At 41.3% G+C, this 26,730-nt stretch overlaps 2 protein-coding genes across 18 annotated transcripts in view; both read right to left on the bottom strand.

Annotated features, from left to right (window-relative positions):
• ppip5k2 (diphosphoinositol pentakisphosphate kinase 2) overlaps positions 1-12,146 on the bottom strand; it is a 70,204-nt gene extending 58,058 nt beyond the window's left edge. For 6 of the 13 annotated variants that reach the window (XM_021601596.2, XM_021601599.2, XM_021601589.2 and 3 more), the window contains exons 1-4: positions 11,790-12,146; positions 8,360-8,970; positions 7,001-7,196; positions 3,284-3,374 (exon numbers count right to left, since the gene is read on the bottom strand). In XM_021601596.2, coding sequence (XP_021457271.2) covers positions 3,284-3,374; positions 7,001-7,196; positions 8,360-8,533 — 461 coding nt within the window. In that variant the 5' untranslated portion in view covers positions 8,534-8,970; positions 11,790-12,146. The remainder of the gene's footprint in view (positions 1-3,283; positions 3,375-7,000; positions 7,197-8,359; positions 8,971-11,789) is intronic. The other 7 variants (XM_036976716.1, XM_021601600.2, XM_021601592.2 and 4 more) reach the window with 2 other exon arrangements.
• A 4,258-nt stretch (positions 12,147-16,404) lies between these two features.
• Positions 16,405-26,730, bottom strand: part of pam (peptidylglycine alpha-amidating monooxygenase) — a 156,090-nt gene continuing 145,764 nt past the window's right edge. For all 5 annotated transcript variants that reach the window (XM_036976720.1, XM_036976721.1, XM_036976719.1 and 2 more), the window contains one exon: positions 16,405-17,015. In XM_036976720.1, coding sequence (XP_036832615.1) covers positions 16,828-17,015 — 188 coding nt within the window. In that variant the 3' untranslated portion in view covers positions 16,405-16,827. The remainder of the gene's footprint in view (positions 17,016-26,730) is intronic.

Here is a 26,730-nt window from a genome sequence, read left to right on the forward strand (position 1 = left end):
TGTGATACTAACCTTATTAAAACATATAGGCCCATGGGCTAGGCTACATGAGGTGTGATACTAACCTTATTAAAACATATAGGCCTATGGGCTAGGCTACATGAGGTGTGATACTAACCTTATTAAAACATATAGGCCTATGGGCTAGGCTACATGAGGTGTGATACTAACCTTATTAAAACATATAGGCCCATGGGCTAGGCTACATGAGGTGTGATACTAACCTTATTAAAACATATAGGCCTATGGGCTAGGCTACATGAGGTGTGATACTAACCTTATTAAAACATATAGGCCAATGGGCTAGGCTACATGAGGTGTGATACTAACCTTATTAAAACATATAGGCCCATGGGCTAGGCTACATGAGGTGTGATACTAACCTTATTAAAACATATAGGCCCATGGGCTAGGCTACATGAGGTGTGATACTAACCTTATTAAAACATATAGGCCTATGGGCTAGGCTACATGAGGTGTGATACTAACCTTATTAAAACATATAGGCCTATGGGCTAGGCTACATGAGGTGTGATACTAACCTTATTAAAACATATAGGCCCATGGGCTAGGCTACATGAGGTGTGATACTAACCTTATTAAAACATATAGGCCCATGGGCTAGGCTACATGAGGTGTGATACTAACCTTATTAAAACATATAGGCCTATGGGCTAGGCTACATGAGGTGTGATACTAACCTTATTAAAACATATAGGCCTATGGGCTAGGCTACATGAGGTGTGATACTAACCTTATTAAAACATATAGGCCCATGGGCTAGGCTACATGAGTTGTGATACTAACCTTATTAAAACATATAGGCCTATGGGCTAGGCTACATGAGGTGTGATACTAACCTTATTAAAACATACAGGACTATGGGCTAGGCTACATGAGGTGTGATACTAACCTTATTAAAACATATAGGCCTATGGGCTAGGCTACATGAGGTGTGCAACTATGACTCAAACAAGTCGTAAAAAAGGCATTGTTTCTTAGGTTGGGCATCATTCACAAGTGATAGGCTAATATTGTCACCCATCAGACTTTTCTTGATTTAAACTTGTATTTACATATACTAAACAATATGTGTGACATTTGTTTAGATTTAGAATGGACAATTATCATGCAATTATCATTGGCCCAGCATTGTCCGGGTTTGGCTGGGGTAGGCCGTCATTGTAAATACGAATTTGTTCTTAACTGCCGTGCCAAATAAAGGTGAAATAAAAAAAATAGCGAATGGAGGATACTTTTCCCCGTGGTTCATTTTCATGCCAGCCAGGTAGGCTATTCTCCTGTTGTAAATATAAGCAATGTGCTTAATATTAGGATAGTTGAGAAATATAGTAGGCCTAGCCTATAGAGAGCTGATGGGATCCTCCTCTTTTTATTAGCAGCCATCACTCTTTTCTCATGCAATTACATAGCCTATAGAAATGTTGCGCAACATGAGCTCTCATGAAGTGTCTTATTCGATTTTCGATTACATTTGCATTGATGTCGGAGTGATTAGAGGGACAAGAGAGTGCTGAGTACCAGGCAGTTAGCAAGTTTGGTAGGCTACTAATGACAAGCATCAGCGCTTCGAGAAGCCTAATTACCGTGACTAAACGGTCATGTGGAATTTCACTGCCTCCAATGACCTGTGACCGTCAGTGTGGAGGCAATACAAATCTTGGGCTCCCGAGTGGCGCAGCGGTGTAAGGCACTGCATCGCAGGATATAGCCTGTTGATATGAATTAAACAATCTAGCCGATTGGTATGAATGACAGAATCTAGCCTATAGATATGAATTACACAAGAAATATACATTTAGAGATTTTTATTTTAATGCATTGTTTAATCTTTATTCAACCCACCTGCCCATCGTTCACCCACACAAAATGTCATGAGCCTAAACCCGCCCACCCCACGGATATAACCGCGGGTTCTGAGTCAACCCGCGCATCACTAGTGTGTATGTACGTATCCCAAGTGGCACCCTATTCCCTTAATAATAAACTACTTTTGACCAGAGCCCTATAGTAGTGCACTATATAGGGAATAGGGTGCCATTTGGGACAAAATCCATGTCTGTCTGGGTGAAATGCTTTCGTGGCGCCAAATTTTAATACTTGTTCTAAATTATTGTAGATGTCAAATAGCGAATGATAAAACTGTTCCCATCCACAGAGACATTATGAATACCACTGTTTCACAACTCTTATCAGAGGGCAGCAGTGTATTCCAGTTTGTATGCTTCCTCAAATTAAACTTGGGTTGGGTGATTGATCAATCATGAGAAAACAAAAACACTAAAAATACTTACTATAGACCATTCCTAAAAAAGGGATTCATGTCCTTCACTCGTTTAGCATTACCAGTGATTTTTATTAGCAACCATAATGTGTAGAATGAAAGCAACCTCCAATGTTTCCATTGCTGCAGTGATGTCGGGAGATACTGTCCAACACATGGCTTTTAACCAGAGTCCATAAAGGCTGGTCAAAAGTAGTGCATTGTTTAAAAATCCACCAGTGTTTTTTTTTTGTATTATTTTTGTATTTAACTAGGCAAGTTAATTAAGAACAAATTCTTATTTTACAATGACGGACTACCCCAGGCCAAACCCTCCCCTAACCCGGACGGCGCTGGGCCAAATGTGCGCCGCCCTATGAGACTCCTGATCACAGCCGGATGTGATACAGCCCGGGATCGGACCAGGATCTGTAGTGACACCTCTAGCACTGAGATGCAGTGCTTTAGACCGCTGCGCCACTCGGGAGCCCTTTTGTGAAGATAATGTGAAGAATGGGCAACAGCCGTGTCAGGATCTATTGTCCAACACATGCCTTTTGACTAGTGGATTATTGAACAATGCAAAAGTTTAGAAAACAGTGAAGGACATTGTTGTGGATGGTCTATAGTGAGTATTTTCTAGTGTTTCATTCAACATGATTGATCAATTAATGATCAAACACCCAACCCAAGATTAATTTGAGGAAGCATACACTGCTGCCCTCTGACAAGAGTTGTACACCTTTGCCTTTAGTGAAACAGTGGTATTCGTTTCATGAGAAATTAAAACACTAGATTCTCTTGATTGGGACATAGGCCAAGGCATCAAACATGGGCAGAGGGGAACATATCATTCACCCTTTGATTATAAACTTCAGGATCGTTCAGTTATCCACCGATGACTATTAGCAACCATAATGTGAAGAATGACCTATTGTCCAACACATGCCTTTGACCACATATGGTCATGATTCCCATAGCAACTGTCAATCACCTTACCTGTCTTGGATGTAGTACTGGAGATCCAGATCATTGATGACAAACGGGTTTCTGAGTTTCTCATAGGCTACTGCTTTGTCCAATGGAAAACCTAAAAAAAAAAAAGACCAATAAAAACAACTTGTGTTTGTAGGAGAACAGAGGTGAAGTCAAGCTCATTCAAAAGACCTCTGTGCCAGGAGGACGGAGGAAAATACATTCGCTAACGGCTAATTTCCTAAAATATTTAATACGAAGGCATTTCCTTGTAAAGCCCGTGCTTTAAAGGCCTTACTAGCAGAGATTGTGTGAACTAAACGGGCATGTGTTTCTCTCTCTCTCTCTCTACAATACATTGAGAGGTAACATGTTTGCTTTACTGTTTAGCTCATATGACAAAATGACTAATGAGCGTCCAAATGGCATCATATTCCCTACACAGTACACAGGGCTCTGGTTTAAAGTAGTGCACTATGTAGGGAATAGGGTGCCATAGAGCTCTGGTCTAAAGTAGTGCACTATGTAGGGAATAGGGTGCCATAGAGCTCTGGTCTAAAGTAGTGCACTATGTAGGGAATAGGGTGTATTTTGGGACACATCCTAAACCTCTTATGTTACCAGCTAGAGTTGATGTCTAGAGGACGAGTCTAAACAACAAGCTGAAATAAACCACCAGCCGTAAACAAACTTAACTACAGGCCGCTTGGCAGCTGACCAAATCACATCACAGCTTCTTGGGTGACATAGGTGTGGTGTGCCAGCCAGACGAGGACTACGTAGTAAATAAATCGCTGGTTGGAGAGGTCTGTTTACATATGGGCCCTGGTCCAAAGCATTGCAGGCAGGGAAAAGGGGGAGGGGTTTAATTGGTACATATCAGGATATTATTTTTGACGATATATTATATCGTTGACAATATCGCTATATAATTTTTGCGCTACTTTGCTATACCTGCACCAACATTTCTGTCTTTTTTTCTTCTTATGTCTTGTTCATCTTCTTTTAAATACGGAGCCTATTTGTTTTCAGCACTTTTATTTCCATGACTGACTAAAAGTCGTTTTCTCATGGCACTCTTGTCCCCCAGCAAAAGGAATATGTTTGGAACATCAAATCAAATCACAATAAAATCACAGTACCGACTCACAATATATATTACGATTCTATGTATTGCATCGCACCCAAGTATCGTGATAATATCGTATCATTAGGTCCCTGGCAATTCCCAGCCCTAATTTGGGACGAAGCAATGGTTTAAGAAAAGCAGGGTGACCCCCACCCCCCCACCCCCACTTAACTTTGGACGTGCAGACACAGGAAACAATGAAAACACATTACATGTCAATTACAACACAAAGTCAGAAGCACCAGTGCTGTGACTCCTTAATTAAAGGGATAGTTTCGCCAAATAAAATAAAAATGTGTGTAGTTTCCCTTACCCTGTTGTCCTACCCTGTAAGCTGTCTAGTCTTTTGTTCACCTGGCCACTGTTTCCAAATGCAAACTTTTTAGCATGTGTGGCACATATCCAATGCAAGTCAATGTTATCAATATTAGTATGTTGCACTGTCCAAATCATCTAGAAATAACTTTGAGCTACATAATCAGTGTGAGATACTTTACCCAATTACATATTGTTTTCCCTATCCTTTTTCACACTTCATGTGCAAATCATCCTAATTTGGGAAAAGTATCCCTTAAAGGAAATACTGTATGTGCTGAAGCACATGTATCTTCTGTCTTTAAACAACACCTCCTTGCCTCCTTCCAGTAACGGTTACGCAATGTTGGACGTTTCAAAACACTGAACCGTCTTGTGATGAATGAACAGCAGTGTCAACCTAAACAATGAGGGCTGTATATGCGAGGGCGTGGGTAAGTGAGTATGTGTGTGTATGAGTTTGTCTATATATATGTGTGTGTGTGTGTGTGTGTGTGGTGTGTGTGCGCGTGTGTTTACGTATGTGCATGTGTTTGGGGTGTGAACGTTTCAAAGTTGGGATCGATAATGTTTTTAAAAATCCCTGATAACTAGCCTTCCAATCTATTAGCCTAGATATCTCCTGATAACTAGCCTTCCAATCTATTAGCCTAGATATCTCCTGATAACTAGTCTTCCAATCTATTAGCCTAGATATCTCCTGATAACTAGCCTTCCAATCTATTAGCCTAGATATCTCCTGATAACTAGCCTTCCAATCTATTAGCCTAGATATCTCCTGATAACTAGCCTTCCAATCTATTATCCTAGATATCTCCTGATAACTAGCCTTCCGATCTATTAGCCTAGATATCTCCTGATAAATAGCCTTCAGATCTATTAGCCTAGATATCTCCTGATAACTAGCCTTCCGATCTATTATCCTAGATATCTCCTGATAACTAGCCTTCCGATCTATTAGCCTAGATATCTCCTGATAACAAGCCTTCCAATCTACTAGCCTAGATATCTCCTGATTACTAGCCTTCCAATCTATTAGCCTAGATATCTCCTGATAACTAGCCTTCCAATCTATTAGCCTAGATATCTCCTGATAACTAGCCTTCCAATCCATTAGCCTAGATATCTCCTGATAACTAGCCTTCCAATCTATTAGCCTAGATATCTCCTGATAACTAGCCTTCCAATCTATTATCCTAGATATCTCCTGATAACTAGCCTTCCAATCTATTAGCCTAGATATCTCCTGATAACTAGCCTTCCAATCTATTAGCCTAGATATCTCCTGATAACAAATATTCCAATCTACTAGCCTAGATATCTCCTGATTACTAGCCTTCCAATCTATTAGCCTAGATATCTCCTGATAACTAGCCTTCCAATCTACTAGCCTAGATATCTCCTAATAACTAGCCTTCCAATCTATTAGACTAGATATCTCCTGATAACTAGCTTTCCATCCATTAGCCTAGATATCGCCTGATAACTAGCCTTCCATCCATTAGCCTAGATATCTCCTGATAACTAGCCTTCCATCCATTAGCCTAGATATCTCCTGATAACTAGCTTTCCATCCATTAGCCTAGATATCTCCTGATAACTAGCTTTCCATCCATTAGCCTAGATATCTCCTGATAACTAGCCTTCCAATCTATTAGCCTAGATATCTCCTGATAACTAGCCTTCCAATCTATTAGCCTAGATATCTCCTGATAACTAGCCTTCCAATCTATTAGCCTAGATATCTCCTGATAACTAGCTTTCCATCCATTAGCCTAGATATCTCCTGATAACTAGCCTTCCAATCTATTAGCCTAGATATCTCCTGATAACTAGCCTTCCAATCTATTAGCCTAGATATCCCCTGATAACTAACCTTCCAATCTATTAGCCTAGATATCTCCTGATAACTAACCGGTTTGATGCCTTGTGATTGGACAACAATAACCTACGCACGCCACTCTCGTGAAAAGCAAGAGCAGCATAAATTATAAACTGTTCTCTCTCTCCACAGGCAGCACGATGTAGACCATCTGCATTGTGAATTCTCGTAGAATTTTACTTACTGTTTTAATGGAAAACAGATTTTAAAAAATGGCCATTTAAACATTGTACATTTGTCTCATCCCTACTGTGTTTGTTTGTTTATAAATTGTGTTTGTGTGTCCGCACATGTCCATGGTAACCCAGCGTGTCCATGTTGACCCAGGGTGTATGTGTGTGTTTATTCATGTGTATGTGTGTTTATGCGCTTGTGTGCTTGTTGATACGCACATGCATGGTAACCCAGCGCTAACCTTTGGAGTGAAATGAGATGAGGCAGTCACAGAGTGGCCAGTTGTCCACAGGCTCGTTGAGGATGACCTCCTCCTCGATGGTCACCACCGTGATGTACTTGAACAGACAGAGGCGCTCCAGGATCTCCTTCATGGGCTTGGACTTGGACTTCTTGGACATGGCACAGATGCCCACCACGATCTGCCTCTCAGGAGGCTAGGGGAGAAGAGATGGAGGAATAGGGGTTAAGGAGATGAGGACAGGATTCTATAGAGTATTGGAACACAGCCTATAACCTTGGTGCAATGCAATAGTCTCTCGTGAGCCTCCCTCGCTAGGGAGAGGAGATGGAGGAATAGGCACCAATGGGTGCATCTCAATAGTCTCAAGTGCTCTCCTCGCCTTGTCTTCTTTTAGTAATTTCCACTTGTGGGCAAGAACTGGACAGGTTAAAGCCAATTCCCAGGAGACAACCATTTGGTTTGTTTTGAGATCATTACAGATTAGGGAGGGGAGAGGAACTTGATGCTATGAGACTCTCCCTAGACAGCTATCGGACTGCCTACTTTAGGTCAGTTGGTAGATTGCCTAATGAGCCTCTTTCTAGACAACTGACTGTCCACTCTGGGTCATTTTTTAAAAAACTATGTCATCATACCAGTATTTTACCATGCATGACAATGGCACAACACACTTGTTATGTAAACCAATCATTTTATTTAGGATTGTTCAAGGAACATTAAAGAAGGACATTTTTGGGGAAAATGTAAGCCGATCAATTCTTCATACAGAGGATAGAAACGGCATTGACAGTTATATAACAACTGACAATATTCAGCAAAGCTGATTCAAAATAGAATGTTCAATCAATCATCACAAGCTTTAGAATGGAAGGCAATTAATTTGAGTGTTTAGTTACATACTTAATTAAAAATGATATGCATGTTCAGAAAGATGCCCAATGCAAATATATGAGATCAACTCCAAATTTCCACTGCAACATCTCAGCCAAATCCTGATCAAATCCTATAACATGTACTGTGACATAAATCTCTAATTTCCATGATGACACTATTAGATGCTCCAAAAACAGTATGAAACAGTCTGTGTGAAGATTTGAACAGACTGAGGATTCACTTTGTTGTGTGTGAACCCTTTGCTCAATTCAGAACCTGGAAAGTTACTTTATACGTGAGCATATTACACCTAAAAATGGACTTCGATCAAAAGCCATAGATTTACATTTAGTGCAGAATCAAGTGCCTCCACTGCAGTCTCAATTGTGCCTATTTTGTTATGACTTGGATGATGTTCTTTTTAGAAAGATGGACGCTTTATCTTCAGCCACTCTGACGATCTCTATGGGCAAATCAACTCACCGAATCATACATCTCGTCGTCCTCGTCCTCCTCCTCTTCTTCCACATTCTCGTAGAGGCAGTCGTAGCCCATGACCCGCCCGGGGTCCAGCAATTCCTCGCCCTCGTTGTCGTCGCAGCCTACGAAGAAGCGAGGGTGTTCCCCGCCGTCTGGAGCCTCACCTCCTTTAGACATGGCTGGGCCGTCTTGCGGCTGGGGACCCTGGGAGTCCTGGGGCTGAGGCCTGTCCCTCTCTACCACAGACCTGTCTGTGGCTGGCCCTGTGCCTCCTGCTGCACTCCCTCCTCCAAATGCCACACCTCTCACTCACCTCACCTCCCAGCCTCCAAAGAACTAGGCTTTATCCCTCACCCTCTCTTCCCTACCCCAGGGCCTGCCTGTCTGAGACCCAAACTGGTCCACTAGACCCCCTGAGAAAGAGGTGGGGGGGTAGTTTAAAGAACTTGATGGGGAAGGGAATGGGTTTATCCCTGGTGCATGTCTACTTGTACAATCAGGGTGCTGGGTTACCGTACTCCGTTAGAGGGTCACAGCCAGTGAGCTGGTGCTACGCTCCTGTCGTCCTGTTCCTTACAGCCCAGCATGTCTTTTTTGTCCTCTAACTATCTTGCCTGAAACACAAACATGTATGTGCTTTATTTGTCCACCACAAAATAAATTATCACAAAGGCCCCAAATGTTTGGAGGCCAATAAGGATATTTTAACTTGTGCTCACAATATAACACATGTGGAGGATGGACAATACAGCACACACACACACACACACACACACACACACACACAGTGGAAGACGGCAATTAAACATGACGCACACGGCTGTCCTCCCTGTTCCCGCTGATTAAGAAGCAGAGCGGACTATCAAACAGGGTCACGTCATTGCAGAGACAGTGAACGTGAAACCCAGATTACAGGGAAGGTCAGACCGTTACGTGTGCTGTCCTAACAACCTCCCTTTAACGGTGCAGGATGAGATACACTTTGGAAGTTTTTCACTGGGTACTTATCGGCTATAACCGGGTAATCCTCATGTCTGAGCGAGCAGAGAGGAAGGCTAGGGAGGAATGCCACTGAAGTAAAAATAAAATGGAGGGCATTGTCTGACAGAATGGCACAAATGAATAGACCTAATTCAGTGAAGAGACATTGAGAGGGAGATGAAGAGGGCAAGGGAAAAGGAGCTTGAATTAAATGACACTAGAGCTAGATCTGTGTTAGCAGCAGAATTGTCTGTATAATACATTATCATCCTAACTATTCATGCCATAGGCCTTTTATTTATTTTTATATTCCTCATGAAAAAAAACTAATGGATTTCTGGAGTGAAATACACCTGGAGTCGTTGTAGCTCTACAAATGCCCACAAGAACTGAGCCAATTCAACCACCATAAATATTCCAGGCTGTTGACAGCTCTGGGAAAACTATGCCCTTTCAAGATCTGCTCTTTTGAAGAACTAAAAGGTAGCCAACTATGAACGGGTGCAACAGACACTGTGTGCACGCTCATTTTACCCTGAATAATGTTTCCAATCGGTTTTACTCATTTCATATTTATACACTGTATTCTACTGTATTTTATTCAATGCCACTCAGACATTGCTCATCCTAATATGTAGATATTCCTTAATTCCATTTCTTTTTTATTTAGATGTGTGTATTGTTGTGAATTGTTAGATATTACTGCACTGTTGGAGCTAGCACCACAAGCATTTCGCAACAACCGCAATAACATCTGCTAAATATGTGTATGTGACCAATAACATTTGATTTTATTTGAATACAGCCAATAGCATAGAAAGACAACCTAGTGAATTGCATAGGCCTACAGCTGAACTGGGACACAAGTGAACCAGGATTAATGTGGAAGTGGCCACTCACCTGAAGAGAAAGGACCCATGTAAGATTTATAACAGAAGAGTATGGACACACTTTCCAAAGGTTGAACACTAGCCAAAAATAGCCTTGTTCAATAACAGTAATGTGTATTATGTTGTTCTAGCACCATCAACCAATTATATCTGTTTTTTCTTCCGAATGTTTCCACATCGATATTAGGCCTAGCTGATATCCTTTCACCTGACTAGGAAGTAGCCTACTCTGAGCTGTCATCTAGAAAGGACTTACATTTTATCAGTGACTTTCAACACAAATGAACACAGGCTAGAAAGCTCAAATATAGAGCATTTTGCTGAAAATATGCATTCAGCAGCATTCTCCCTCTTTTGCTTGACAGAGATAAGACCACACCGTTTCGCTGACATCAAATCCAATTGTATTTGTCACATGCGCGGAATACAACAGGTGTAGTAGACCTTACAGTGAAACGCTTACTTACAAGACCTTAACCAACAATGCAAGTAAAGGAAAAATAAGTGTTAAAGTATTTACAAAAAAAAAAAGTGGGGAAAAAATGATTTAAAAAGAGCAATAATAAAATAACAGTATCACACGCAAATGTCAGTGACTACTTCACCTCGTCATCGGGCTTTGGTCAGAAGTAGTGTATAGGGCTATTTGTGACACACTGTTTATCTGCCTGGGCACGCACACACACCACCATGCAACCTTCCATCACCCTCAGACTGGACATCTGTCATGGGAACAAAATGTCAGTCACAGCACGACCAGGATGCTACAATCAGCCCAGGATAGTCAGATGATGCCCAATCCAAAACAAGTCCAACCTTGAAATGCAAGGGCAAGGTCTCCAGGTTGGATTGTAGCTACTGATTGATGTTTTTTTCCTTTCTGTGTGGACCACACACACACACACACACATATACTAGGCTAGACTGCAATGGGGTTCAAGGAAGATGTATGTATGTATTGAATAGTCTTCTGATAGTGAACCAGTTCTCTGACTGTGTCCTGGAAACGTATTCTGATCAGGATTATTAGTATGTGAATAGAAATAGTAACATTGGGTCTGATACTTGCCATTAGTAAACTAGCTTCTACACCATGTAAATGATAACAAGCTGACACAGACAGTGAAATAATTATTAACGACGTTACAATCAACATTCACTCGGGCAACGGAAAAGGACGTTTATAGTTCTAAATCACATCAACGTTGGGGTTGGATGACATGCTTATCTAAATCTTCTTAGGGTTAGCTAGCTAGCATTTTTTCAGTTGAATGGGGAATTCAAAAAGCGTTTCATCCGATAAAATGACTGAATGACTCATCGGTCTTCCTCCATCCAGACAGGTACAACATCACCTCGCTCTTAGCCTAGTCCATGGCTAACGGCGTTAGCTACCTAGCACAGTTAGCTTGTACTTCCTGACAAATGTCTAGCGACTTGTTAACATTGGCCAGGCACGATTGCCTCCCCTTTTTATGTTAAGCTTAGTGAACTTAAATGTACAATGTGTTGTTGTTTTTTTTTACTTAACGTTAAAACAATTTTTTTTAAACGTCTCTTACCTTATCTAATATGAAACGCCCTTAGTCGAGTCTGTATGCCTTCAAAGTAAGTTAGTCCTGCTTGGCTTCTGACAACACGGACAGCTTAGCTAGCTAGCTTGCCAACTACACAGTAGTACACCTTGCTGAATGTGTGTGCAATGAAAAAAATGTTGTTGCTAGTTTGCAGCCAACATTGTCCCGACACTGTTACTAGCAGGGATGCTGATTTATCTACCTTATTCCAAGTGTGTTTTGCAGTTTTACTCTACCAATTATGCATGGGGATTTTCATCTTGCGCTATCACAGCTATCATTAAAAATCTCAAAATACCAGGGGCGTATTCATTACTAGCGGACAAAACTCCACTCCGTGGTGGCTAATTCATTACGGAAACCGTTTACCGTTTAAGAACCAAAAGTAAGCAAACAGAGCAAAACGAGAGTTTCTATTGGACTAATTCAGGTAGGTCCCGCCCCCATTTCGTTCAGTGTGTTTCCGTTTAAGAAACGTTTTCCAACACAATTGTCGTAATGAATACACCCCAATAACCAAAAAACGTAATTTGTATGTCGTCACTAAGGGGCGGGAAAAGAGACATAATTCCTACAAAGCCTCAAAAACACAAGTATGGGTAGAATCAAACTTGAAAAACAAGAAGCAGAGTATACAGGAACTGCTTTGGTGAAAGTATTGATTCCACCGTCTAAAGCTCAAATCTTTCACAATAGCCGGGCTATTGTGCCCTTGCCGTTGTGCCCTTGAGCAAGGCACCCCTAACTGTTCTACATGGCTGTGTTAGGCAGGCAGCCTACTTCTGTTATTTTTTTTCACTAATTGGTATTTTGGCCAATCCAATCTGGTGTGGGTTGCCTGTCTAAACGCACTCTATGCCGGGGAGCCACACTGTTGCTGACAATGAGCTTCCAAACCCCTCAGTTGTGTGTGTGTGTGTGTGTGTGTGTGTGTGTGTGTGTGTGTTTTGTGTGTGTGTGTGTGTGTGTTTTGGGGGTTGGGTCAAAAAGGAAAATAATGTTCCCACTTTCTGACAGATCATGGACAATAAAGGTTTCTTCTTCTTCTAACACAAGGTTGGGCTCGATTCACAACGGAATTGAGAATGCCTCATAAATTCCAATTCAAGTCTTGCATTTTAATTTAATTTGAATTGAAGTAGTGAAAATGAAACAGAATTGCAATTCGAATTTTAATTTAATTCGATGCCTTTTTCTGTTCCACATTAGGTGTGGTCTGTACAAATATACATCCTGTACATAAAACATCAAACATGTTGTTATATACATGCATATCAAATATTGTTGAAATTGATTTAGAGGACAAATTCTTAAAATAAATGATCAAGGAAAACAAAACCTGTATGTGAATATTCAAAGTTATTATATTTAGTTAATATTAAAATAAAAATGTTCAATATGGGGAAAATACTACATTTCCCAGAATGCAAAACTTACTGTTGTGGACTTTAGCAGAGCTTCCCTTCCTCTTTTTTTTGCAGCCCTAGAGTCCTTTAAAATGTCTATCTGGTTTCTGAAAATGTCCTATCTGTTCTCTGATCATGTCCTACGGTTTCTGGACATTTATCAATGTTCAGGGAATTACCAGTACCCATTGAATTAGCGGGTAAAGAGTTTCAATTACTGTGGCTATGTTGATTTCCAACTTTGTCTGCGTTTACAACTGCAGCCCAATTCAGATGTTTTACTGTTGCACAAATTGGTCTTTTGACCAATCACATCAGATTTTGTTTAACATCAGATCTTTTTTAGAGATGTTCTGATTGGTCAAAAGACCAATTAGTGAAAAAGAAAATATCTGAATTCTTCTGCCTGTGTAAACGCAGCCATTGTGCACTACTTTGACAAGAGACCTATGGGCCCAAGACATAAGAAGATCACCATAGGGAATAGGGTGCCAGACTGTCTTCTTGACCTTGTGTAGCTTAGCTCTAAGAGGGTCAAATAAGAGAGCGTAAGAGAGCAACACATATTGTTTGCCCTTGCTTTGGGATGGTCAATCATTAAACATAATGAATTCACAACTCGTTTTACAACACACTGTATAATCACAGATCATCGTAGTTGAGAATAGCAAAAAAAAGATTGAACTACAAATTCTATAATTTCTCCAGAACATATGACTGAGGTCAATGGATGCGTCTCAATGGTGACTTCCTCTACTCACCTAATTTTCTTCATATGTGCTGATCTGGATGCCTATCAGGTGATCAGAAAATCTCTTCCTGCCTATCAGGTGATCAGAAAATACTTTACTGCCTATCAGGTGATCAGAAAATACTTTACTGCCTATCAGGTGATCAGAAAATACTTTACTGCCTATCAGGTGATCAGAAAATCCTTTACTGCCCATCAGGAATATCCAATAACTTTCTGAAAATTCCCAGGTTTTCCAAAAACCCTGGTTGGCTCCAAGTATTGTCCAACCGAAATTTCTGAAAAACAACCCTAAACTTTCATTGTTCTGTTCACACTGAGTATACAAAAAATTAAGAACACCTTCTCTTTCCATGACATAGACTGACCAGGTGAATCCAGGTGAAAGCTATGATACCTTATTGATGTCACTTGTTAAATCCACTTCGATCAGTGTAGATGAAGGGGAGGAGACAGATTAAAGAAGGATTTTTAAGCCTTGAGACATGGATTGCGTATGGGTGCCATTCAGAGGGGTGAATAATACCACCGGTGTCCCTCCAACCAAACATATTCTACAGCTCACCACTAGGTGTCCCTCCAACCAAACATTCTACAGCTCACCACTAGGTGTCCCTCCAACCAAACATATTCTACAGCTCACCACTAGGTGTCCCTCCAACCAAACATATTCTACAGCTCAGCTCACCACTAGGCGTCCCTCCAACCAAACATATTCTACAGCTCACCACTAGGTGTCCCTCCAACCAAACATATTCTACAGCTCACCACTAGGTGTCCTTTCAACCAACACACCGCAAAATAACGTCTGACTGAAGCCATCTGAAGAACTCCAATCAATGTCAACCCAGTCTCAATGAATAAGTTTGAATATTGACATTATGATCAGAAATATTTAACCAAAAGGATAAGTTAAACTCAGCAAGCAATGCTTGTTTTCATAAAATATTCATGTCCAATAAGCTACTGTACAAGCACTGGTGAAATAGAAAACAACTGACGCAATTTTGTGCAATGACCTTTTGCCTCTAGATCTACATACAATATGTGTCAAGAGAATCCAATACCTGTGCCATGAGCACAACGCGAGAATCTGATCCCTTCTCTTTTACAAGGTACGTCGGGTTGCAAAATTCCAGTAACTCCACCAAAATTCCCAGGTTGTCTAGAATTAGGAAGGAATTAAGCAGGAAATCTGGAAAAACTTTGTGATTTTGGTAAAGTTACCGGATTGTTGGAACCCTTAATGTTGTCGCTCAGTGAATGACGTGAGAAGGTTATGCTTTGCAGACACTTTATTACACAAATAACATTGTTACTGAAAATAGTATTCTTGCAATAAAACCTCAGTATGTCACAATAAATATCAGACACAGCTTACATCTGATTGGAAAATTTCCTAAATACAGCTTTAGATACATGATAATAATAATAATGTTTTTTTATCCTTTCTCTTGAATGCGATACAATGAAACCTAAGTACAGTTGACAGTAGCAGCAGCTCTTTCCATTATGTGGCACAATTGTAATAATATTCACTGCCGTTCAAAAGTTTGGGTTCATTTAGAGATTTCTTTGAAAATCACATTTTTTGTCCATTAAAATAACATAAAATTGATCAGAAATACAGTGTAGACAATTGTTAATGTTGTAAATGACTATTGTAGCTGAAAACGGCTGATTTTCTATGGAATATCTACATAGGCGTACAGAGGCCCATTATCAGCAACCATCACTCCTGTGTTCCAATGGCATGTTGTGTTAGCTAATCAGAGTTTATCATTTTAAAAGGCTAATTGATCATTAGAAAACCCTTTTGCAATTGTTAGCCAATTGGGCCCCAATACTCCTCTTTCTATTCTGGTTGCAGCCAGTTTGCGCTGTTCTGTGAAGGTAGTACACAGTGTTGTACGAAATCTTCAGTTTCTTGGCAATTTCTCAAATTGAATAGCCTTCATTTCTCAGAACATAGTCTGACAAGTTTCAGAAGAAATTTCTTTGTTTCTGGCCATTTTAAGCCTGTAAACAAAACCACAAATGCTGATGCTCCAGATACTCAACTAGTCTAAAGAAGGACAGTTTTATTGCTTCTTTAATCAGGACAACAGTTTTCAGCTGTGCTAACATAATTGAAAAAGGGTTTTCTAATGATCAATTAGCCTTTAAAAATGCTAAACTTGGATTAACTAACACAACGTGCCATTGGAACACAGGAGTGATGGTTGCTGATAATGGGCCTCTTAGATATTCCATAAAAAAATCTGCCGTTTCCAGCTACAATAGTAATTTACAACATTAACAATGTCTACACTGTATTTCTGATCAATTTGATGTTATTTTAATGGGCAAAAAATGTGCTTTTCTTTCAAAAACAAGGACCTTTCTAAGTGACCCCAAACTTTTGAACGGTAGTGTAGGTGCTGCAGAAAGGCAAAATACATAATTAAAAAGGCACAAATGTACAGATAAAAGTAATCAACCAAAGTTTCTGGACCAAAAAAAACAGAAAACATAACATTAAAGCATCTGGTTGATTAAGTACTGTAAGTGGAAGAGATTTATGTAGACAATTAATTATAAAAATAAAACTACCCCTCGTTTTCTTCCTTCCTGTTAAAATTATACTCTAAAAAGCATCACTCCTCGACCTACCAGTGTTCTCTTACTTAAAATCTCTGGTCCCATTAACTCACCAAGCAAGATAGTGGCACATCGTATCGAGAATGTTTTTTTGCACAAATAAATAGGAACGATTGGCAGCCAACACAAACATAGATACACATACGATTATAGTACATCCTGACCACGGGAGCCAAGGGCCGGTTGGCATTTGGTGGGACGGCTTCGAGGTGGGGTGGTGGGGGTCCTAAGAGGAGGAGGAGGGGCCGGCAGGGGGAGGCGGGGCCGAGTACTCCTCGTTCTCAGAGTCAGTGTCGTTATCGTCATCTTTCTCCTGGTCACTACCCTCGGTGCTGAGACGGTCAAAGCCTTGCCGGGTGTAGCCCTTGTGAGTGGCAAAGAAGTTCCCCAGGTTCAGACCGCCCGCAGCTTTACCTGTGGGAGAAGGAAAACATCAAAGAGGAGATGTCCCATTTCAGAGAGTATTTTCCCATTTCAGAGAGTCTATTCCCATTTCAGAGAGCCTATTCCCATTTCAGAGAGCCTATTCCCATTTCAGAGAGCCTATTCCCATTTCAGAGAGCCTATTCCCATTTCAGAGAGTCTATTCCCATTTCAGTAAGTCTTTTCCCATTTCCGAGAGTCTATTCCCAATTCAGAGAGTCTATTCCCATTTCAGAGAGCCTATTCCCATTTCAGAGAGTCTATTCCCATTTCAGTGAGTCTTTTCCCATTTCAGTGAGTCTTTTCCCATTCCAGTGAGTCTATTCCCATTTCAGTGAGTCTATTCCCATTTCAGTGAGTCTTTTCCCATTTCAGTGAGTCTTTTCCCATTTCAGTGAGTCTTTTCCCATTTCAGTGAGTCTATTCCCATTTCAGAGAGATTCATCGTGTTTTAGGGGACGGTGCATAGGCCCAGATTGAATCTACTCCTGGACCGAAAACCTGTGCTTTGGAGAAATTGAAAGTATTTTTCTGACCTAAGACAAACCCACATTGAACCTACTGGACTTAAAACTAGACTTGAAAGGGGTGTGCTTGTTTAACTCCATTGTTTGTAAACAATGTAATTTGAAACCAACACTGTATAGCCTCACAACATGGTTAAAACTAAAATGTTGATAAAAATGAATGGTCAGTCCTTGCATCCATTGCTCTGTCTATGAACTTGAGAGTGGTTACATTTTCATCCAGACCCATTTGTTTCAACCAGTGACTCATTTGTTATTGTTTGAACTGCAAATTGCCCCTTTAAAAAAAGCATGTGCAATGGAGAATCGTCCACTGAAAGTTATTTCTAGTCCAGGAATATGCTTGATCGAGATCTGTGCAGCTGCCTGTTAGAGATATCATAGATGTCTCCCATGTGCTATCTATTCTCTTTGTGGGATGGCACAGGGTACTGTTTCGCATGACAAATTCCAAATCAGATATAATCACAAAGGCTCATCAGCATTCAAGAACCAACGTTGAAACAGAATCAACATTATCACTGCTTAATAAGGGAGTTTGTATTTCATTCATCATAGTCACAGTAAAGTAGCACAGAGCTGTGTTGTACAATACCACCAGCTTGTCTGATCTAACAACATATCTTCCCTGGTCACAATAAGACCGGTATCAACACCTCAACAGCCCCTATTCATGACACCATCTGCCTGGGACTTCTATCAAACCCCATCTTGAGTCTAGACACCTCTGAATGCTACATCATCATTTCTCCCCTTGCACTGTAGTCGGTGAATCATCTGCTTATCATTGGCTGAGTCACAAGTGGCACCCTTTTCACAGCTCATAGGGCTCTGGTCAAAAGTGGTGTACTATATTGGGAACAGGGCGCCATTTGAGATGCATATCCATTATGTGAGGTGATTGGATGAAAGTCGTCCCAGAGTCCACTGACGTCAATCTGAGACAGTGACAGGTCATAAAGTATTATAAATGACATTTATTGGTCATATCTACACCGTCTCGTCATGCCCTCTGGAGATTCCCTGATGGGGATGCATTTTTTATATCGGACGGCTGCCCGTTTGCACTTAGACAAAGAGAGCTTAACCTTGACTATCTCTGTGCATAGCAGTTTTTCCATTCGTCTGGGTGTGTGCAATTCCACTTCACAAAAGGGCAGGGAGTTTTCTGAAAGGACTGTTTGTGTGTCCACCACTTAGTGGTAAAGACCAAGGTTAAGGGTGGTGATGGGCTCTGCAAGAGGGAATTTCTCACCACCCTGGGACACACACGTAACCGCAGAGCAGCACCCCTGGAGCGGTTTAGTGGTTAACCTGTTAGAGCACTAGGGGCGCTATTTCATTTTTGGATAAAAAACGTTCCCGTTTTAAGCGCGATATTTTGTCACGAAAAGATGCTCGACTATGCATATTCTTGACAGTTTTGGAAAGAAAACACTCTGAAGTTTCAGAATCTGCAAAGATTTTGTCTGCAAGTGCCCCAGAACTCATTCTACAGGCGAAACCAAGATGATGCATCACCCAGGAATTAGCAGAATTTCTGAAGCTCTGTTTTCCATTCTCTCCTTATATGGCTGTGATTGCGCAACGAATGAGCCTACACTTTCTGTCGTTCGCCCAAGGTCTTAGCAGCATTGTGACGTATTTGTAGGCATATCATTGGAAGATTGACCATAAGAGACTACATTTTCCAAGTGTCCGCCTGGTGTCCTGCGTCGAATTCGGTGCGCAATTGCCAGCTGCTTCTACTTTACCATTTGATTCAGGGGAGAAAGCATGTGTCCAAGAACGATGTATCAATGAAGAGATATGTGAAAAACACCTTGATGATTGATTCTAAACAACGTTTGCCATGTTTTCAGTCGATATTATGGAGTTAATTTGGAAAAAAGTTCGCGTTTTGAGGACTGAATTTTCGGATTTTTTTTGGTAGCCAAATGTGATGTATAAAACGGAGCTATTTCTAATACACAAGGAATCTTTTTGGAAAAACTGAGCATCTGCTATCTAACTGAGAGTATCCTCATTGAAAACATCAGAAGTTCTTCAAAGGTAAATGATTTTATTTGAAGGCTTTTATGTTTTTGTTAATGTTGCGTGCTGGATGCTAACGCTAATGCTAACGCTAAATGCTAACGCGAAATGCTAACGCTAGCTAGCTACTTTTACACAAATGATTGTTTTCCTATGGTTGAGAAGCATATTTTGAAAATCTGAGATGACAGTGTTGTTTACAAAAGGCTAAGCTTGAGAGATGGCATATTTATTTCATTTCATTTGCGATTTTCATAAATAGTTAACGTTGTGTTATGCTAATGAGCTTGCTGATAGATTTACACAATCCTGGATACAGGGGTTTTTTCATAGCTAAACGTGACGCAGAAAACGGAGCGATTTGTCCTAAACAAATAATCTTTCAGGAAAAACTGAACATTTGCTATCTGAGAGTCTCCTCATTGAAAACATCTGAAGTTCTTCAAAGGTAAATGATTTTATTTGAATGCTTTTCTGTTTTTTTTGTGTAAATGTTGCCAGCTGAATGCTAATGCTAAATGCTACGTTAGCCATCAATACTGTTACACAAATGCTTGTTTTGCAACGGTTGAGAAGCATATTTTGAAAATCTGAGATGACAGTGTTGTTAACAAAAGGCTAAGCTTGAGAGCTAGCATATTTATTTCATTTCATTTGCGATTTTCATGAATAGTTAACGTTGCGTTATGGTAATGAGCTTGAGTCTGTATTCACGATCCCGGATCCGGGATGGGGAGATCAGAAAGGTTAAGTACCAAATGTGGAGCAATCCAAATCCATCTCACTTCTTGAACCAACCTGGTGGATTTGATCCCAACTCTGCTCATTGGCCAACAGATGGTGTCAATCATTTCTACAGCACGTGACAAAGTCCTCCGACCAGCCATGTTGTGAATTTGAAGCATCAAAGAAGACCAAGAGATGGCTCATTTCTCATTTCAGAGAGCTTTATGGCAACTAAGGGGAGGTGGCACTGCACAGACCCACATTGAACATCCTCCTGGACTAAAAATATGTTCAATGGCCTCCTGAGTGGCGCAGTGGTCTTAAGGCACTGCATTGCTGAGACACCACTACAGCTGTAGTCCCAGGCTGTGTCACAGCCGGCCATGACTGGGACCCCCAAAGGGCGTTGCATGATTGGCCCAGCAAGGGGAGGGTTTGGCCCGACGGGGCTTTCCTCATCGCGCTCTAGCGACTCCTTGTGGCGGGCCGAGTGCCTGCAAGCTGACTTCGGGTCGTCTGTCAGACAGCGTTTCCTACGACACAAGGGTTAGTAACACGCATGCCCCACCCACCTGTCTTTTTCAGACATCTATTTACTGTGCTTCAGGGGTGCAAAATCCACTTGAATCTCATTAAATTGATTTCTTTCCTTTACTCCTGCGATTGTTTTATACTCTTGCTTCTGCCTTTCCCATTAACGTTACGACTGCGGAAATGTTTCATGGTATCCAATTGGTTGTTGCTGCAACTCCCGTACAGACTCAGGAGAGGAAGGTTGAGAGCCGTGCATCCTCCGAAACATAACCCAATCAAGCCGCACTGCTTCTTGACACAATGCCCGCTTAACTCGGAAGCCAGCCGCACCAATGAGGAAACACCGTGCACCTGGTGACAGTGTCAGCATGCATTGCGCCCAGCCCGCCACAGGAGTCGCTAGTGCGCGATGGGACAAGGACATCCCTGCCAGCCAAACCTTCCCCTAACCCGGACAACGCTGGGCCAATTGTGCGCCGCCCTATGGGTCGAGGTGAGTACATGTAGGGTAGAGAGAGCAGGTGAGTGCAGGTAGGGTAGACATAGCAGGTGAGAGCAGGTAGGGTGGAGAGAGCAGGTGAGTGCAGGTAGGGTAGAGAGAGCAGGTGAGTGCAGGTAGGGTAGAGAGAGCAGGTGAGTGCAGGTAGGGTAGAGAGAGCAGGTGAGTGCAGGTAGGGTAGAGAGAGCAGGTGAGTGCATGTAGGGTAGAGAGAGCAGGTGAGTGCAGGTAGGGTAGAGAGAGCAGGTGAGTGCAGGTAGGGTAGAGAGAGCAGGTGAGTGCAGGTAGGGTGGACAGAGCAGGTGAGTGCAGGTAGGGTGGACAGAGCAGGTGAGTGCAGGTAGGGTAGACAGAGCAGGTGAGTGCAGGTAGGGTAGACAGAGCAGGTAGGGTAGAGAGAGCAGGTAGGACAGAGAGCAGGTAGGGTAGAGAGAGCAGGTAGGGTAGAGAGAGCAGGTAGGGTAGACAGAGCAGGTAGGGTAGACAGAGCAGGTAGGGTAGACAGAGCAGGTAGGGTAGAGAGCAGGTAGGGTAGAGAGAGCAGGTAGGGTAGAGAGTGCAGGTAGGGTAGAGAGAGCAGGTAGGGTAGAGAGAGCAGGTAGGGTAGAGAGTGCAGGTAGTGTAGAGAGAGCAGGTAGGGTAGAGAGTGCAGGTAGGGTAGAGAGAGCAGGAAGGGTTGAGAGTGCAGGTAGGGTAGAGAGAGCAGGAAGGGTTGAGAGTGCAGGTAGGGTAGAGAGAGCAGGTAGGGTAGAGAGAGCAGGTAGGGTAGAGAGAGCAGGTAGGGTGGAGAGAGCAGGTAGGGTAGAGAGAGCAGGTAGGGTAGAGATAGCAGGTGTTTGGTGGTTGCAGCCCTGTTTCACGCCTTTATGTTAATGTATTCATATATGCAAATACAGACAGCAAATTTATGCAAATGAGGCACATATAATTTCTTATATATTTTTAAATACCTGATACAATCAGAAAAAGTTCAACATTGCAAAAAAACTGACTACCTGAATTCCCACTAATCCCTGAACTCCATTATTTGTCCATGTCAGTAAAATATGCTTTAAGGGATAATTAAGGCAATATCTGATAGATAATAGAAATTGTAAAAGTTTGGAGTTCAGGCATTAGTGGGATTGTCCAACTGTTGCAATTATTGGAATTGTTTTGAAAACATTTTAATAATTTTGATGACCATTGCTACATTGGTACAGTTGACTTCCGGGTTAAGTGAGTAGCGTATTAAGAAACAGTATGGCTTGGCGGGTCATGTTTCAGAGGACGCATGTCTCGACCTTCGCCTCTCCCAAACCCGTTTGGGAGTTGCAGCGATGAAACAATGTTGTAACTACCAATTGGATATCACGAAATTGGGGAGAAAATAGGATAAACATTAACTGCAATATTTGACGTACGTAAGGCCATGAGAAAATGACCTTAGGAAGGAATGCAGCAGGGCAGAGTATTGCTGCCCCTCAACTTTCTCTGTATGTCTGTCCATCTATTTAGTCCATCTTTTATGAAAGGAGTTTGACATTTAACCCATATCAACGTGACCTCAGGACTACTATAATAGGAGTTGCTACCTTGACATATCAAAGGTATGTAATTACCAAATGTGTTATCTGAGTGAGTGTCTGACTAGGAGATTTCATTCAGACACTAAACGAATCAAAGCTAGTTCCTTGTTCCTTGCTAATTCTGACACAGTAAAGGGCTTGACTGATGTTTAACTTGTCCGAAAGCTCAAATCACTTGCCCAAAAACACAAAATGGTTGGTAACACCATGGACCAAAAAGGTGTGTTTTAGGGACCTGTTCAGAGGTGCTAAGTTATCTCTGCCAGCAAACGCTACCGGTGTGTCTGTGCCATAAGACATAAAACAAAGTGATTTACCCAACTGGCTTTTCAGTTGCTTTACTCAGGGTTCTTATACATTTTGACAGATGGAATGTCATGACTTCTTCATTACTAGTTAAGCAAATTCCATGTGTCTACATTCAGGTTTCAGGGAAGATCTATTGACAGCATGGGAGCTGTTTGTCAATTAGGCTACTCTAAGATTATTTTCTTTACGTTGTCAGAATTACATGGACAATACTGAAGTGAGGGGAATCCCACCCAGCATTCCAATCGTGTCAAATGTATTTCTCAACTCCAAATATTGAGCACTTGAGAGACGGTTTTACAACCGAAATATGTAGCATTGGTTTATTATCGCACCCGTTCATCAACTGTGTGTCGGCCATTTGCGGTTATTCACAAGTGCTGGTAGAAAGTTTTTTAGGAAATTAGGACATGACAAGAACGTTAATACATGCTAGCTAAATAGTTAACTAGCGAGGTAACTAGCCAGACTACACTAGATGTTTTGAATATCTAGTTAGTCTATCATTATTTTATAGGCTACCAGTTGCTGCAATGTCTCTCTCCTCGGGCAACTGCCCCCTTGCTCTGGCACACACACAGGTGATGCACTCAGCATGACTTTTAATTAATGACTGTAGAAACCCTGTTTGCTGACCAAAATGTAGCTATAACTGGGCAAATAACTCACTAACTAGCAATGAATATCAAGACGTGCAGATGTGGATACACGCTGCCCTGGGCTTTGATCTCAAAAGCGCATCTCACAACCGCAGGTGATTGAAAGACAGCTCGTGCCTGTCAATGCTATACAATAATTCTACTCCGATGCCCTCTGCATTTATTGGGAGAACAGTGCGCAACACATCACATCCGGAGGACACTGATCCAATTCTGATCTGAGTAATTGTTTGATATTGTGTTTTCCCCCCCATTCAGACAACTTAAATCGAACAAAAAACAAAGTTTTAAATGATAGGTAGGCATTGGTCTGAAGTAGAGGTTGACCAATTAATCGGCATGGCCGATTAACTAGGGCCGATTTCAAGTTTTCATAACCATCGGTATTTGGCATTTTTGGACGCCAATTATGTCCGATTACATTGCATTCCACGAGGGTATGCAAGGCTACTCTATCTGAGTGGTGGTAGGCAGCAGCAAGCTCGTAAGCATTCATTAAAACTTTACTGCGTTTGCCAGCATCTCTTAGCAATGCTTGATCACAGCGCTGTTTATGACTTCAAGCCTATCAACTCCTGAGACTAAAGTGCCTATTAGAACCTCCAATAGTCAAAGGTATATGAAATACAAATGGTATAGAGAGAAATAGTCGACGCGTCATAATTCCTATTTATTTTTTTATTTTTATTTTACCTTTATTTAACCAGGCAAGTCAGTTAAGAACAAATTCTTATTTTCAATGACGGCCTGGGAACAGTGGGTTAACTGCCTGTTCAGGGGCAGAACGACAGCTCGGGGGTTTGAACTCGCAACCTTCTGGTTACTAGTCCAACGCTCTAACCACTAGGCTACCCTGCCGCCTATAATAACTGCAACCTAATATTTCTTTACTGGGAATATTGAAGAACTGGGAATATTGAACCACCAGCTTTCATATGTTCTGAGCAAGGAACTTAAACGTTAGCTTCTTAACATGGCACATATTGCACTTTTACTTTCTTCTCCAACACTGTGTTTTTGCATTATTTAAACAAAATTGAGCATGTTTCATAATTTATTTGAGACTAAATATATTTTATGTATTATATTAAGTTAAAATAAAAAAAGTGTTCATTGTTCATTCAGTATTGTTGTAATTTTAATTATTTCATATATATATATAAATCGTCCAATTAATCGTATTGGCTTTTTTTGGTCCTCCAATAATCGGTATCGAAAAATCATAATCGGTCGACCTCTAGTCTGAAGCCAAAAAGGAAAGGAAATTCACATGAGCACCACAATGCCTACTCCACAGTAGCTACAGTGCCTTGCGAAAGTATTCGGCCCCATTGAACTTTGCAACCTTTTGCCACATTTCAGGCTTCAAACATAAAGATATAAAACTGTATTTTTTTGTGAAGAATCAACAACAAGTGGGACACAATCATGAAGTGGAACGACATTTATTGGATATTTCAAACTTTTTTAACAAATAAAAAACTGAAAAATTGGGCGTGCAAAATTATTCAGCCCCTTTACTTTCAGTGCAGCAAACTCTCTCCAGAAGTTCAGTGAGGATCTCTGAATGATCCAATGTTGACCTAAATGACTAATGATGATAAATACAATCCACCTGTGTGTAATCAAGTCTCCGTATAAATGCACCTGCACTGTGATAGTCTCAGAGGTCCGTTAAAAGCGCAGAGAGCATCATGAAGAACAAGGAACCAGGCTGGTCCGAGATACTGTTGTGAAGAAGTTTAAAGCCGGATTTGGATACAAAAAGATTTCCCAAGCTTTAAACATCCCAAGGAGCACTGTGCAAGCGATAATATTGAAATGGAAGGAGTATCAGACCACTGCAAATCTACCAAGACCTGGCCGTCCCTCTAAACTTTCAGCTCATACAAGGAGAAGACTGATCAGAGATGCAGCCAAGAGGCCCATGATCACTCTGGATGAACTGCAGACATCTACAGCTGAGGTGGGAGACTCTGTCCATAGGACAACAATCAGTAGTATATTGCACAAATCTGGCCTTTATAGAAGAGTGGCAAGAAGAAAGCCATTTCTTAAAGATATCCATAAAAAGTGTCGTTTAAAGTTTGCCACAAGCCACCTGGGAGACACACCAAACATGTGGAAGAAGGTGCTCTGGTCAGATGAAACCCAAATTGAACTTTTTGGCAACAATGCAAAACGTTATGTTTGGCGTAAAAGCAACACAGCTGAACACACCATCCCCACTGTCAAACATGGTGGTGGCAGCATCATGGTTTGGGCCTGCTTTTCTTCAGCAGGGACGGGGAAGATGGTCAAAATTGATGGGAAGATGGATGGAGCCAAATACAGGACCATTCTGTAAGAAAACCTGATGGAGTCTGCAAAAGACCTGAGACTGGGACGGAGATTTGTCTTCCAACAAGACAATGATCCAAAACATAAAGCAAAATCTACAATGGAATGGTTCAAAAATAAACATATCCAGGTGTTAGAATGGCCAAGTCAAAGTCCAGACCTGAATCCAATCGAGAATCTGTGGAAAGAACTGAAAACTGCTGTTCACAAATGCTCTCCATCCAACCTCACTGAGCTCGAGCTGTTTTGCAAGGAGGAATGGGAAAAAATTTCAGTCTCTCGATGTGCAAAACTGATAGAGACATACCCCAAGCGACTTACAGCTGTAATCGCAGCAAAAGGTGGCGCTACAAAGTATTAACTTAAGGGGGCTGAATAATTTTGCACGCCCAATTTTTCAGCTTTTGATTTGTTAAAAAAAGTTTGAAATATCCAATAAATGTCGTTCCACTTCATGATTGTGTCCCACTTGTTGTTGATTCTTCACAAAAAATACAGTTTTATATCTTT

This window comes from Oncorhynchus mykiss, chromosome 5 (genome assembly GCF_013265735.2).
Source record: "Oncorhynchus mykiss isolate Arlee chromosome 5, USDA_OmykA_1.1, whole genome shotgun sequence".
Classification (NCBI taxonomy): domain Eukaryota; kingdom Metazoa; phylum Chordata; class Actinopteri; order Salmoniformes; family Salmonidae; genus Oncorhynchus; species Oncorhynchus mykiss.